Source organism: Oncorhynchus mykiss, chromosome 7 (genome assembly GCF_057628025.1).
Source record: "Oncorhynchus mykiss isolate SJ-2025 chromosome 7, ASM5762802v1, whole genome shotgun sequence".
In the NCBI taxonomy this organism is placed as follows: domain Eukaryota; kingdom Metazoa; phylum Chordata; class Actinopteri; order Salmoniformes; family Salmonidae; genus Oncorhynchus; species Oncorhynchus mykiss.
In genome coordinates, this window is record NC_143028.1 from 55,166,504 (window position 1) to 55,180,924 (window position 14,421).

The 14,421-nt window shown below is 44.7% G+C and overlaps 1 protein-coding gene across 1 annotated transcript in view; it reads right to left on the bottom strand.

The window, feature by feature from the left end:
* The window catches only part of LOC110528989 (uncharacterized), a 123,083-nt gene that overhangs the window by 65,341 nt on the left and 43,321 nt on the right, over positions 1-14,421 (bottom strand). Inside the window, exons 10-27 of the mRNA XM_036983697.2 lie at positions 13,923-14,078; positions 9,846-9,965; positions 9,419-9,568; positions 7,244-7,360; positions 5,638-5,784; positions 5,408-5,533; positions 5,167-5,313; positions 4,645-4,767; positions 4,165-4,443; positions 3,817-3,960; positions 3,477-3,608; positions 2,616-2,762; positions 2,108-2,239; positions 1,810-1,956; positions 1,503-1,622; positions 1,202-1,351; positions 903-1,039; positions 580-706 (exon numbers count right to left, since the gene is read on the bottom strand). Of these exons, the coding sequence (XP_036839592.2) occupies positions 580-706; positions 903-1,039; positions 1,202-1,351; positions 1,503-1,622; positions 1,810-1,956; positions 2,108-2,239; positions 2,616-2,762; positions 3,477-3,608; positions 3,817-3,960; positions 4,165-4,443; positions 4,645-4,767; positions 5,167-5,313; positions 5,408-5,533; positions 5,638-5,784; positions 7,244-7,360; positions 9,419-9,568; positions 9,846-9,965; positions 13,923-14,078 (2,601 nt within the window). The remainder of the gene's footprint in view (positions 1-579; positions 707-902; positions 1,040-1,201; positions 1,352-1,502; positions 1,623-1,809; positions 1,957-2,107; positions 2,240-2,615; positions 2,763-3,476; positions 3,609-3,816; positions 3,961-4,164; positions 4,444-4,644; positions 4,768-5,166; positions 5,314-5,407; positions 5,534-5,637; positions 5,785-7,243; positions 7,361-9,418; positions 9,569-9,845; positions 9,966-13,922; positions 14,079-14,421) is intronic.

Sequence of the window (14,421 nt, forward strand, 5' to 3'; positions counted from 1 at the left end):
AGCCTATCTGACAAGTATAAAGAAATTCATGTCGGCATCGCATGCTGCCGACATATCTTTGGGGCTCTGCCTAGGCTTCTTCTCCTTAATATATATATTTTAAATATTACTATAATACAGTGGACACCTAAGCCTATAGGCCTATGCATACAATTCCCTGCTGCATTTAGTGCTCAAATCTGGGACAGCTTGAATCTTGAGGTGAACAGTTATTCTTTACAAGCATTTCACTAAATATGTGTGTGCGACCAATTACATTTTATTTGATTTATTGTTTTAGGAAAGACAAAAAACGAAAAAACAATAGGATATAAAGTTGTGTATACGCTACTCATCAGAACACAGGGAATAGTATTTTTGTAATTAGTAAGGCCTATAGGTTGTTTTGAAGGACACATAAATGTGGCTCATTTAGCCAATATGGGTGGACGGCCTAATGGGTTATGCACCCATGTCCGATAAATTAAAATCTTTCCAAATTGTCCTAATGCAAAACCCTGACACACACACACACACACACACACACACACACACACACACACACACACACACACACACAGGTATGTATAAAACACACACCTATAGCATTCCCTGGGCCGTCTTCAAAAGGCGTGGACAGGATCTCCTGAAGCAGCGTCTCACTGTTGCTATGGCGACTGAGCAGGAACCAGACCTTGGGCCGGGCGCTGTACACTACAATCCCCATCTGGAGGAGGCAGGAACCACAGAATATAACACCACACTACAGAATCACATCACAAAAGTACACCAGAAGCCAATATACAGATGTCTGGGCCTTCACAAAGCGTCTCAGAGTAGGAGCCCTCATCTAGGATCAGGTTCCTAACCGTCTTATTCATTATGATCTAAAAGGCTAAACTGATCGTAGACCACTCCAGTACCTGTGAATCCTGGGCTCCGATGCTGGTGAGGGAGCCGGCAGCGCTGGTCAGGAGAGAGAGCAGGGGCTCAACCAGGCTGGTCCGATCCCTGGAAGCTGGAACCAGGAACACCACGTCCAGACGACCACCTACACACACTGAAGACAGAGACACAGTGACAGAGAGAGGAATATTGAGTTGGGCTGGTTCCTCTTAGACTGGCAAAGAAACATTTGGGGAAGAAATGTCACAGTGCAGAAATGTTTAGAAAGTAGTAGTTTAAGGGATTCAGGGGCCAGTATGAGAATTGTCAGTCTTACCAGTACGTTCGTCCAGTGAGGTCTCAGGGCCAACCTCCCTCTGGAAGCTAGGCTGCAGGGTGAAGCGGTACCCCAGTCCCAGACGCAGCCCAGTCACCCTGTAGGAGCTGGATGTCCCAGGCAGAGGGATGGACTGACCCGGACCAGTATCTGTTTAGAGAACACACATACATGCAAGCAAGCAAGCACACACACACAAACCCACACGCACACACAGACAAAGATTAGAGATCAACCTTTCAATGTGTAACTTTGTCAATAAAATACTAAATTGAACCACATTATCCAGTGTCTGTCTCACCCCTTTCCTCTCTCCAGCGCAGGACGTATCCTGTAGCACCCGTTAATGGAACCCAGTCCAACAACACAGAATTCTCGGTAACCTCCATAGCACGCAGACCCCTTATAGGCTGTAAGGGAGCTGAGGGGAGGAGGAGAGAAGCAAGGGATCAGTAATGGAGAGAGATACTGTGACTACAGTGAGTGACTAGTTATAGCCTATTACTAGGGCCAAGAGTTTTTCTTGGTCAGGTCACATGGTCAGGAAACTCCTGTCCCTAACTATAGTGAATGAAAGGAGAGGAGATGGTGTTGACAGAGAAGTATACCTGTGGAGGCAGTGATAGTGACAGCTTGACTCTCTCTGTCCCTGAAGATGGCAGCCAACCTCACAGTGTAGCTCACCCCAGGCCGCAGACCATCCAGGTCAAACGAGGTTGCATCTCTACCTATCAGACGGCTCGATTCAGCCTCGCCTACATGGAACCAATAGAGAATATAATGAAACAGTAAACAAAAAAATCACAAAAATACATTTGGATGCACATTTTATGTATGCATATATATCTGTATATAAATCTGTGTGTGTATTTGTATATTTATCTTTGTGTGTATCTGTGCGTTTACCCAGGGCTGATCTCCAGTAGATGCGGTACCCTGTAACCCCGGCCATCCCTCTCCAGACCAGACGCAGCACCCCTGGGGTAGCCTCCAGCACCCTGACCCCTTCCACCCGGGCTACAGCAGCAGGTTCCCCTGCTACACACACACACAAACACACACACACACACACACACACACACACACACACACACACACACACATGAGAATACTGGGAGAGGAAATACAGTACTAAGCAGTAGCCATCAAAACACCACACACAGTATAATACTACAGGAAAGTTACAGTATTATGGGACATAACGCTAGATAGCAGGGTTGGGTTCAAATCCATTTAAAGTACACTGAAATTCAAATTCAACAATTTGGAATTGGAATTTAGATGACTTTCTGAATTGACATAGTACTACAGGAAAGTTACACCTTCCAATGTTTTCATATCCATTCTAATCAACAGAGGGACATGTTACCGCACAGTCTCTATTCTTTAAGGCTGTGATGTAGTGGTGACTCACGTGTGGTGACTCTGACAGAGACCGGGGTTCCCTGTCTGTTCTGGACCAGGGCCATGACCTGCACCTCATACTGAGCCCCTGGGTCCAGCTGCTCCAGATCCACCGCTGTCAGGTCACCACCCACCAGCTGGCTCCTCTCCTCCCCACCTACACCAAGACAGAAGGGGCAGTGGTGAGTGGTCTTGCACAAAATGGCTGCCATGTTTCATTAATATTATGTTAAAGCCCTTGGGGGTTTGTGGTATATTTCCAATATACCACGACTAAGGGCTGTCTCCAGGAACTCCATTTTGCATCATGCATAAGAACAGCCCTTAGCCGTGGTATATTGGCCATACCACACCCTCTCATGCCTTATTGCTTAAATAGACCAGAGATGGGCAACTGGAGGGCTGCAGGCGGGGCCCCCTTTTGTAGTCCCGTGGACCAATTTCGCAGGCCTATGGCCCCCATCCCCATCAAAGTTGCCCAACCCTATAACTGACCAATAAGAAAGAGAGTTCCAAACCTCTCTGCCAATAACAGCAAATGTTCAGTTTTCCCCTCCCCACAGACCACTCCCAAGTTGTCCTATCAAAATTCTTGCTTGAGAATTTGGCCATTGCTAAGAAGCTATTTCTGTTCATTTTTAACTATTTTTATTCAAAACAATCACAGTAGGGTACTTAATTGTTAGCCAGAAATGATTTGATATTGAGATAAAAACATCTGCATTGGACCTTTCAGTGTGAAAGGTGTAAATAGAGGTTCATATGTTAAAGATAAGCGATGGATACTATGCCATTGAATCATGAACTATCAGGGAATATCATTCAGATTTCAAAATGTTTCAAAGCAAAAAAAAATGATCAAATCTCTTACCATCAATTCGCTTCCATGACACACGATAGGCTGTTGCTCCCTGCACGCCCACCCATGTTACCCTGACGACCTCACCGCGGGACTCCTGGACTTGGAGTGAGGTCACTGTTCCCACAACACCCTGGTCTGATGCTGAGGACAGAGAGGTGGAAGAGTTCAGTCACCAATTTACAAGCACTGTTTATATGAGTGTAGCACTCATTTAATTCAATCAATCCTTAAAATTAACTAAGTGAGGGCAAAGAAAAGCTGTTATCATATTGTTGACAGCTAACCAGGGCTATCAAGAACAGAATGGATAGAGGTTAGTGGTCAATTTGGAAATTGAGCGATTGAGTACCTGTTCTGGTGTTCAGGGAGGCGGGGCGTCCTTCTCGAGAGCCAATCAGTGAGGAGACTGACACCCGGTAGGAGGAATCTTCCTGAAGGCTGTCAATGGTGAAGGAAGTGACATCAGCGGCCACTGTGCGGGAGGACTCCACTCCTGTAGAGAGATAGGATCAGGCAGAGAGGAGAATGCTACTGGGGATTGCTACTACTGTACTATTAGACTACAGAAACCACAAGACAATCCCTATAAAATGTGTTATTTGAGCCTTAATGTGCTTTGAGACCTAAGGTAAGGATCCATAAGAATGTAATTTATTCATCAAATGACATCCAAATAATTTATTGTAACCGCGCCTACCATCTTCACTGCGCCAGGTAATCTTGTAGTCAGTTGCCCTGGAAACAGGTGACCATGTGATGCGTATCCTCTGAGAGGTGACATCAACGATTCGCAGGCCGCTAACCGTGCTTGAGCTTGAGCCGGTGTTCCCATTGGTCCTGGCTGAGAGAGTGACCACTTCCCCGATGCGTTGACCAATCACAGCCGCCAAACCCAGGACCACAGCCTCATCTGGCTGTAACCCCTCCAACGTGTAGGTTGAGGCCTCTGGTCCCAGATCACGGGACTGCTCAGCATCTAGGAGTGAAACATACTGTTATAGACACAAACACTGGGACTGCTCAGCATCTAAATAGCGGGTGAGAAAGACAGTAACACATACATACATAAATAGGGATTGCTGCTTTAATTATGTTTATCATAACATGTAAAATAATTGTATTTCAGAGGACTAGTTTAGCACAAAATCATTCCAATTAGAAATCATCTGACACTTACTGTTGCCTTGTCTCCACGTGACCCTGTACCCTGTCGCCCCCAAAACACCTGCCCAGGCGATTCGGAGTCGCCGACCATTGATATTTGTCACACGTAGGTTGGTCACTTTCTCCAATGCTTGTTCTGCAATCATACATCAATAAGAACACTGTAGTTCAGTGGACAACCAAACATTTCCAATGTTCAATATCAAACTTTTATTTCCCATTTTAAAAACATTTTTCCGTTTCATGCCAACTAAACACGGCCCAGGTGCCCTGTCCTGTACCTCCACACTAGCCCACAGGCCCTCTTCTGTCATCTCTGCCTGGGCTTGCTTCAGCTCACCTCTCCTCAGTATCTCTATTCACCACCCATTGTCATGGATATTCAGCTGGCAGCCATTCATCACACAGCAGACCATTGTTTACCAGACTGGCAAACACACTGCAGCCCTGAGCCAAGATCTGCACCCATTCAATCTGTTCACATCCTCTCTCAAGACAAGCTGGAGCAAGCAGTAGCATACAATGTGTGTGTCACCTGCTTTGATGTAAACAGTGACCGGGTCCCCCTCGTTGTCTCCCACCACAGCGGTCACGCTGACCCCATAAGACACGCCCTCCGTCAGATCCCTAAGGTCAAGGGTCGTCTGGCTTCCAGGGACACTGCGTATTTCCTCTGTTTGCGCTATAAATACACAGTGTTAACACCTATGTGGCCTCTGATCTAAAAATAGTGCACATAAGGAGGGAAAAGGGTGTCATTTGAGACATGCCCTTACCTTCCGTATTGACCATGAGGATACGGTACTGTGTTGCCCCGGCAACCCCTGTCCATCCCAGTCGCACAGTGCTGCCCAGGGACTCTACCACTCGCAGGTTGGACACACTCCCCACCTGCTGTTCCACTATACAGGGACGAGGGACAGGAGGGGGTCAGTAAAATAGTAGTGAAACTGGTAAAATATACAAATAATTTAATGGGGGGGGTGCGCCTGCCACTATCCCTGACCTGTTGGAGAGGTGGAGACGGGGGTGGCCTCCTCTCGTCCATCATACAGGGTGAACAGGGTGATGACATACTCAGTGCTAGGCTGCAGCCCTGTCAGATCAAAACTAGTGGTGCTCCGGGAGAACGACTGACTTTGCACTCTGCCACCTGAGGAATACAGTAAGTCAGTTAGATGTTGACAGTCAGTCAGTGAGGGTACATCAATGTTTGTATGAGTGGATCAGTGTACTGTATGTAATTCATGCTGAACGGTTTGAAAGTACATTCATATTTTGTATGTGTGTGTGCTTGTGTGCACACTTGTGTGGCGCACAAGTGTGTGTGTGCATACGCATGTACAGTCCCAGTCAAAAGTTTAGACACCGACTCATTCAAGGTTTTTTTTTGTTGTTGTTTTTTTGACCTTTTTCTACATTGTAGAATAGTAGTGAAGACATCAAAACTATGAAATAATACATACAGAATCATGTAGTAACCAAAAAAGTGGTAAACAAATCAAAATATATTTTATATTTCAGATTCTTCAAGGTAGCCACCCTTTGCCTTCATGACAGCTTTGCACACTCTTGGCATTCTCTCAACCAGCTTCACCTAGAATGCTTTTCCAACAGTCTTGAAGGAGTTCCTACATATGCTGAGCACTTGTTGGCTGCTTTTCCTTCACTCTGCGGTCTAACTCATCCCAAACCATCTCAATTGGGTTGAGGTCGGGTGACTGTGGAGGCCAGGTTATCTGATGCAGCACTCCATCACTCTCCTTCTTGGTCAAATAGCCCGTACACAGCCTGGAGGTGTGTTGGGTCATTGTCCTGTTGAAAAACAAATGATAGTCCCACTAAATGCAAACTGCAGAATGCTGTGGTAGCCATGCTGGTTAAGTGTGCCTTGAATTCTAAATAAATCACTGACAGTGTCACAAGCAAAGACCCCCGCACCATCACACCTCCTCCTCCATGATTCACGGTGGAAACTACACATGCGGAGATCATCCATGCACCTACTCTGCGTCTCACAAAGACACCGCGTGATGTTGAGATGTGTCTGTTACTTGAACTCTGAAGCATTTATTTGGGCTGCAATCTGAGGTGCAGTTTGCTCTAATGAACTTATCCTCTGCAGCAGAAGTAACTCTGGGTCTTCCTTTCCTGTGGCGGTCCTCATGAGAGCCAGTTTAATCATAGCGCTTGATGGTGTTTGCGACTGCACTTAAAGAACATTTTAAAGTTCACAACACAACTGATTGGCTCAAACGCATTAAGGAAAGAAATTCTACAAATTAACTTTTAACAAGGCACACCTGTTACTTGAAATGCATGCCAGATGACTACCTCATGAAGCTGGTTGAGAGAATGCCAAGAATGTGCAAAGCTGTCATCATGCAAAGGGTGGCTACCCTAAGAATTTCAAATATAAAATATATTTGGATTTGTTTAACACTTTTTTGTTTTCCACATGATTCCATATGTGTTATTTCATAGTTTTGAAGGCTTCACTATTATTCTACAATGTAGAAAAATAGTAAAAATAAAGAAAAACCCTGGATTGAGTAGGTGTGTCCAAACTTTTGACTGGTACTGTATTGTGAGGATGAGTGTTTGTGTCTGACCTTCCCCCTGCCTCCACTCCAGGCGGTATCCCCTGGCAGACTGGATTAGGTTCCAGGTGAGGCGGATGGAGGAGGGCCCGGTGGTGGCTGCCTTCAGCACCTGCTGCTCCAGACGCTCTGCATGGGGGGAACACACAGACACAACACAACCACTGATACATCATGCTATGTCAGAACCTCTTACAAATCCTTCAGGTGATATTCAGCTCTTTTAGGGGATTTCAATTCATGATGCATTTTCATTGGACTGCCAGTATAGTTGTTTTTAACAAATCTTACACTCTCAAAAATGCTGGGTTAAAAACAACCCATTTTGGGTTCTTTGGTAACCCAGAGCTGGGTAAATATTGCACGGAAAACACGCTGGGTTATTTTGACCCAGCCAGTTGGGTTGTTTGAATACCCTAACATGTTGGGTTGTTGGGATTACCCAAACATGGGTTCATTTAATCATCAGTTGGGTATTTCTTACTTTCATGCTGGATTGACCCAACAGCTGGGTCTTTTTAATATGACATTTACTCTCACAGGTGGCTAAAAATACATTTCCTGCGTGTCATGTCACTACTAAAACTACGCCTCCAGTTTGCTGATCTGACCGCTGCGTCACATCTCAATAACCCAGCACCAATAACCCAGCACCAATAATCCAGCACCAATAACCCAGCATCAACAACCAAACATTGCTATTTTTTAAGAAAACAACCCAACTAAGTGACCCAACACATCCAACTCAGCACTTGGGTCAAACAAACAACCCAGCATTTTTTAGAGTGTAGCTAGCTACACAAACATAGTTGTGTTTCCCTTCCCATTTGAGATCTAAGATCCCAGAGAGGAACATTAGGGGGTATTCTGTCCTAATTAGCTACAGCACCCACCTCCCTTAGAGACCAATGATGACTCGGCTTTAACTCAAACACAATTCCCTGCAATATTTTTTGGGCGACCCGACCAAATTCATTTAGAAATGTGTGTTCTAGATCTGTCATATAAGAAGTGTCAGATCTGTTCTATGTGCGCTATTTCTAATGCGTCCTGTTCTTAAGTACATTTTTTGGCGTATTTTACTTTCGGTTTGCACTCCAGCTTCAAACAGCTGAAAATACTATATTTTTATTATGGAAAATATATTTTACAGCGGTTTAGAATGTACAATGATTGTCTACACTATACTTGCTTGTTTTGTCACATAAAATGAAGTTAGGCTAACTATTAGAATTTTAGCAACCAGGAAATGGCAGAGAAATTTCTGCACAGTGCACCTTTAAGTAAAGACATCCCTCTAAAATTAGTCATACACAGGGGTGATTGTACTTGTGTGTGTGTGTGTGTGTGTGTGTGTGTGTGTGTGTGTGTGTGTGTGTGTGTGTGTGTGTGTGTGTGTGTGTGTGTGTGTGTGTGTGTGTGTGTGTGTGTGTGTGTGAATGTGTGTGTGTGTGTGTGCGCGCGTGTGTGTGCTTGTTCTTCTATCCTCGTGGGGGACCTGAAATCCCCAAATTTCCCCTCGTGGGGACATTTCCCACATCCCCATGAGGAAAAAGGCTATTTTAAGCTTAGGGGTTCGGTTTAGGGTTAGGGGTTAAGGTTAGACGTTAAGGTTTAGGATTATGGTTAGGGGTGAAGGTTAGGGTTAAGGTTAGGGTTAGGATTTGGTTTAGTTTTAGAGTTAGGAAAAATAGGATTTTGAATGGATATACATTTTAAGTCCCCACGAGGATAGGAATCAAATCAAATCACATTTTATTTGTCACATGCTTCGTAAACAAAAGGTGTAGACGAACAGTGAAATGCTTACTTAAGGGCCCTTCCCAACAATGTAGAAAGAAAAAATATAAATAATAGAAAACAATAATACGAGGAATAAAGAATTTCATAAAACTAAACGGTTGTTGTTCTCTCCATAGACATATACAGTGTTCTATATCTATGGCTCTCTAAGGCTCTATTATTCTATTTCTCCTTCTCTTTCTGCCTCTCCACCCCCTATAGTCCCTTACACTAAGGTCTGTTGAATGCAGCAGAAAGTATTTTATAAATGCATTCTTTCACTGGCTAAAATGAACCACAAGTAGAAGTTACTGGGACAGAGACAGATGAAAATAGACAGAGGGACAGAAGGAGAGGGAAATGTATGTCTGCAGTGCATACATGCATTTGTGTGTAGCTCTGTACCTATTTTGAACCTGGCGGTAGCAGCAGGTCCCTCTGTGTTGTCTTCGTAGAGGGCGATGACAGTGACAATGTACTCGGTGTCTGGCTGCAGGTTCAACAGGGTGTGAGTCTCAGTGTCGCCAGCCACCTCGACAGACTTCACATCACGTCCTGGGAGAGACACAGGTACAGGGGGAGAGGAGATAGGGGTGAGGGAGAGAAGAGAGGGGCAGGAAAGAAGAGAGCAGAGAGTAGACAGAGGAAAAATGGAAGGGTGAAATGGACAACGACAGTTGTTGTGTACACATTGTGTCACCGACTGCTCACTATATAAAGTATTAACAGCATTGCTGATTCTCTCATAAATTCCATTCTGCATTTCTGCAGAACAACCCTTTTGTGTAAATACAAAAGTCAATACTGATTGGTGCATCTCTCCGCTCCTTACCTGTGAATGGTCCCCAGACCAGTCTGTAGGCCCTGGCTCCACCCACTCCCCTCCACAGCACCCGGACACTACGCTCTGACACGGTCTCTACTGACAGCTGCTGGGCCGCCTCCAGACGCACTGCAACACACACACACACACACACACACACACACACACACACACACACACACACACACACACACACACACACACACACACACACACACACACACACACACACACACACACACACACACACACACACACACACACACACACACACACACACACAAAGAATCCGCAAGGCTGTTAATCCTTTATATAATGAGCAGTCAGTTACATTATGTGTGCACAACAACTGTCCTTGTGTTGTGTGCTTAGTGCGCCCTCCTGTACTTCTTGTTCACCCATGACTACGTGGCCACGCACGACTCCAACACCATCATCAAGTTTGCCCGCAACACAACGGTGGTAGGCCTGATCACCGGCGACAATGAGCCTACAGGGAGGAAGTCAGTGACCTGTGTTGCCAGGACAACAACCTCTTCGTCAATGTCAGTAAGACCAAGGAGCTGATCGTGGACTACAGGAAACGAGGGGGCGAGGACGCCCCCATCCACATCGTCAGAGCTACAGTGGAGCGGGTCGAGAGCTTCAAGTTCCTCGTTGTCCAAACCACTAAGGATTTAAAATGGTCCACACACACAAACAGACGTGAAGAAGGCGCGACAGGGCTTCTTCCCCCTCAGGACGTTGAAAAGACTTGGTATGGCCCCTCAAATCCTCAAAAAGCTAAACAACAGCACAATTGAGAGCATTTTGACTGGCTGCATCCCTGCTTGGTATGGTTTATGCAACGCCCTCGGTCACATGGCGCTACAGAGGGCGGTGCGGACAGCCCAGTACATCACTGGGGTTGAGCTCCCTGTCATCCAGGACCTCTACATCAGGCAGTGTGAAAGGATGGTCCGTAAAATTGTTAAAGGCTCCAGCCATCAAAGCCATAAACTGTTCTCTCTGACACCAACAGGCTCCTGAACAGCTTCTATCCCCAAGCCATAAGACTTCTAAATAGCCAACAAAATGGCCGTAGGGACTATCTGCATATACACTTTTTATTTGTACTTTTGCACTGATTCTACGGACACTCTACACACACACACACACACTCACTTAACACACACCCACATTCATACTGACTCTACACACTCATATACAATCATCATATATGGAGCTGCTACTTTGTTTATCAGATAACCTGATGCCTAGTCACCTTACCCCTATACATATTGTATCTACCCCTACCACTCCAGTATCCCTGCACATTGTAAATATGGTATTGGCACCAACTCTGGAATTATTACAATTGTTTAATTCTACTGATATTGATTATACTGCATTGTTGAGAAAGAGGAAGCAAGAAAGGCATTTCAATGTACTCGTGCGTGTGACAATCACACACACACACACACACACACACACACACACACACACACACACACACACACACACACACACACACACACACACACACACACAGTATGCATCCTGAAATAGGGAAAATATGAACAACAGAGAAGAGCTTCAGACTTTTATTGATTAATGCAGGCAACAGTCAACACCAGGCGGCAGTATGATCATCTAACCATTTAAAAGTTGCCTGAGATAAACGCGCAAACCCACTGGGCACACACTTGTTGAATCAACGTTGTCCCACGTCTGAAATTATATGGAACCAACGTGGAATAGATGTTTAATTGACATCTGTGCCCAGTGGGAAGCTGGCGATGAAAACCTTTCTGATTACTGTTACCTTACCACCTATCGTTCACATAAAGTCGCAAATGCATGAGGCCAATCTGTATAGTTTAGGGTTGAATATTTTCAGTGAACTGACTTGCCTAGTTAAATAAAGGTTGAAATGGTCAATAACAAAAAATAATCCTCAGCAATCTACACACAATACCCCATAAAGAGAAAGCGAAAACAGGTTTTTGAAATTGTAACAGATTTATAAAACATTTAAAACAGAAATACCTTATTTACATAATTATTCAAACCCTTTGCTATGAGACTCGAAATTGAGCTCAGGTGCATCCTGTTTCCCTTGATCATCCTTAACATGTTTCTACAACTTGATTGGAGTCCACCTGTACTAAATTCTATTGATTGGACATAATTTGGAAAGGCACAAACCTGTCTATATAAGGTCCCACAGTTGACAGTGCATGTCAAAGCAAAAACTAAGCCATTGAAGGAATTGTCCGTAGAGGTTCGAGACAGGATTGTGTCGAGGCACAGATCTGGGGAAGGGTACACGGTGGCCCCCATCATTTTAAATGGAAGAAGTTTGGAACCACCAAGACTGGCCGCCCGACCAAACTGAGTAATCAGAGGAAAACGGCTTTGGTCAGGGAGGTGACCAAGAACCCGAAGGTCACTCTGACAGAGCTCTAAAGTTAATCTGTGGAGATGGGAGAACCTTCCAGAAGGACAACCATCTCTGCAGCACTCCACCAATCAGGCCTTTATGGTAGAGTGGCCAGACGGAAGCCACTCCTCAGTAAAACGCAGATGACAGCCCGCTTGGAGTTTGCCAAAAGGCAAATAATGACTCTCTGACCATGAGATACAAGATTCTCTAGTCTGATGAAGCCAAGATTGAACTCTTCGGCCTAAATGCCAAGCATCGCGTCTGAAGGAAATCTGGCACCATACCTACGTTGAAGCATGGTGGTGAAAGCATCATACTGTGGGAATGTTTTTCAGTGGCAGGGACTGGGAGACTAGTCAGGATCGAGGGAAAGATGAATGGAGCAAAGTACAGAGAGATCCTAGATGAAAACCTGCTCCAGAGTGCTCAGGTCCTCAGACTGGGGCGAAAGTTCACCTTCTAACAGGACAACAAACCTAAGCACACAGCATGAAATCTCCCTCATCCGTACAAAAAAAGTTCCACATGATTTCCTCTTAAAGTAATTTTTTTAGTAATTTCTGAATTATTTAATGTAACATACCTTCCCAAGTTCTCTCATGTCACCCCCCTCGTCTGCACACTCCACTGGCTTCCAGTTGAAACTCGCATCCACTACAAGACCATGGTGCTTACCTACAGAACAGCAAGAAGAACTGCCCTTCCCTACCTTCAGGCTATGCTCATACCCTACACCCCAGCCCGAACACTCCGTTCTGCCAACTCAGGTCTCTTGGCCCTCCCACCCCTACGCGAGGGCAGCTACCGCTCAGCCTAGTCAAGCTCTTCTCTGTCCTAGGACCCCAATGGTTGAAGCTCTCCTGGCTTCAGGGGGAGAGCCCCATCTTCTGAAAACATCTCAAACCCTACCTCTTCAAACAGTATATTAAATAATCCCCCCCCCCCCATAAAAAATAATAAATAAAAATTACCACCACTTGCACTTGACTCTCTGACTCTACTGATAGCTACGTTATTGAGGAAAAATGTACTTACTATAACTGTGATATGTGGTGGTTCCACCTAGCTATCTTAAGATGAATGCACTAACTGTAAGGTGTTCTGAATAAGAGCGTCTGCTAAAGGACTAAAATGTAAATGTAAAACTGTTTAACAAATCAAACATTAAACCTCGTAAACAATTAATGGTAATTCCTGGTAACCTCATAAACAATTAATTTAGACCCAGTGTTAATTTGAAATTCTATTTGCTGAAATGTGTGCCATTGCGCGGCTATTCGAGACTGCGTTTCATTTAAGTTTTACGGTACTTAATCTACTTTTTTTGGAATGAAAACTCTCTCATCATTTTATTTTAGCTCATATTTCATAGACATCTGGAAACACTAGATAGTTACTTTAATGTAGCTTTCACATTACTGGCACAAGGAACTGTGCTTGCTGTAACGGCAGGCTCAGGAGCATGGAAAGTTCAAGCACAGGAGCTTTGCAGCACACATCTCTTTTGCTTTATGCCAACTGTAGAACTTCTGAGCTTTTCCATTGAAAAGCAATGATTCACACCAATAATGTTAAGTGCACTTAAAACTGAAGATGATATAATGATGCATCATACAGTACTGACTGAGGGTAATGAGAGAGAGTGGGTGAGATGTACTTACATGTGCGTGAGGTGAGGGTGGCAGGGGAGACAGAGTTTCGGGGGAACAGGGGGTATAGGGTGAGGACGTACTCTGTGTCTGGCAGTAGCCTCTCCAGGGTGACAGAGGTGGAGTCTGCAGCCAGAGACTGCTCCAATAGCTGGGCTGCAGGCTGACCTGTCAATCAATCATAGCCAGCCAATCACACAAGGGTTACAGGAGGCAACAGACAAGTAAATAGACAGCTCACTATTCACATCTTTAAATGCACTTGCTTATACTCGTAGTACATGTGTATGATATAAGAAAGAGCAAAAACAGTCTGTGCGTGAGTGTATGTGTGTCAGTATTGGGCTGTGGCGGTCACAAAATTTTGTCAGCTGGTGATTGTCAAGCAAATAACTGTTGGTCTCATGGTAATTGATAGTTAATTAACATAAACACATTTAGCATCTCCTAATTACAGGCCTCTCTCATCTTTTTAAGTGGGAGAACTTGCACAATTGGTGGCTGACTAAAT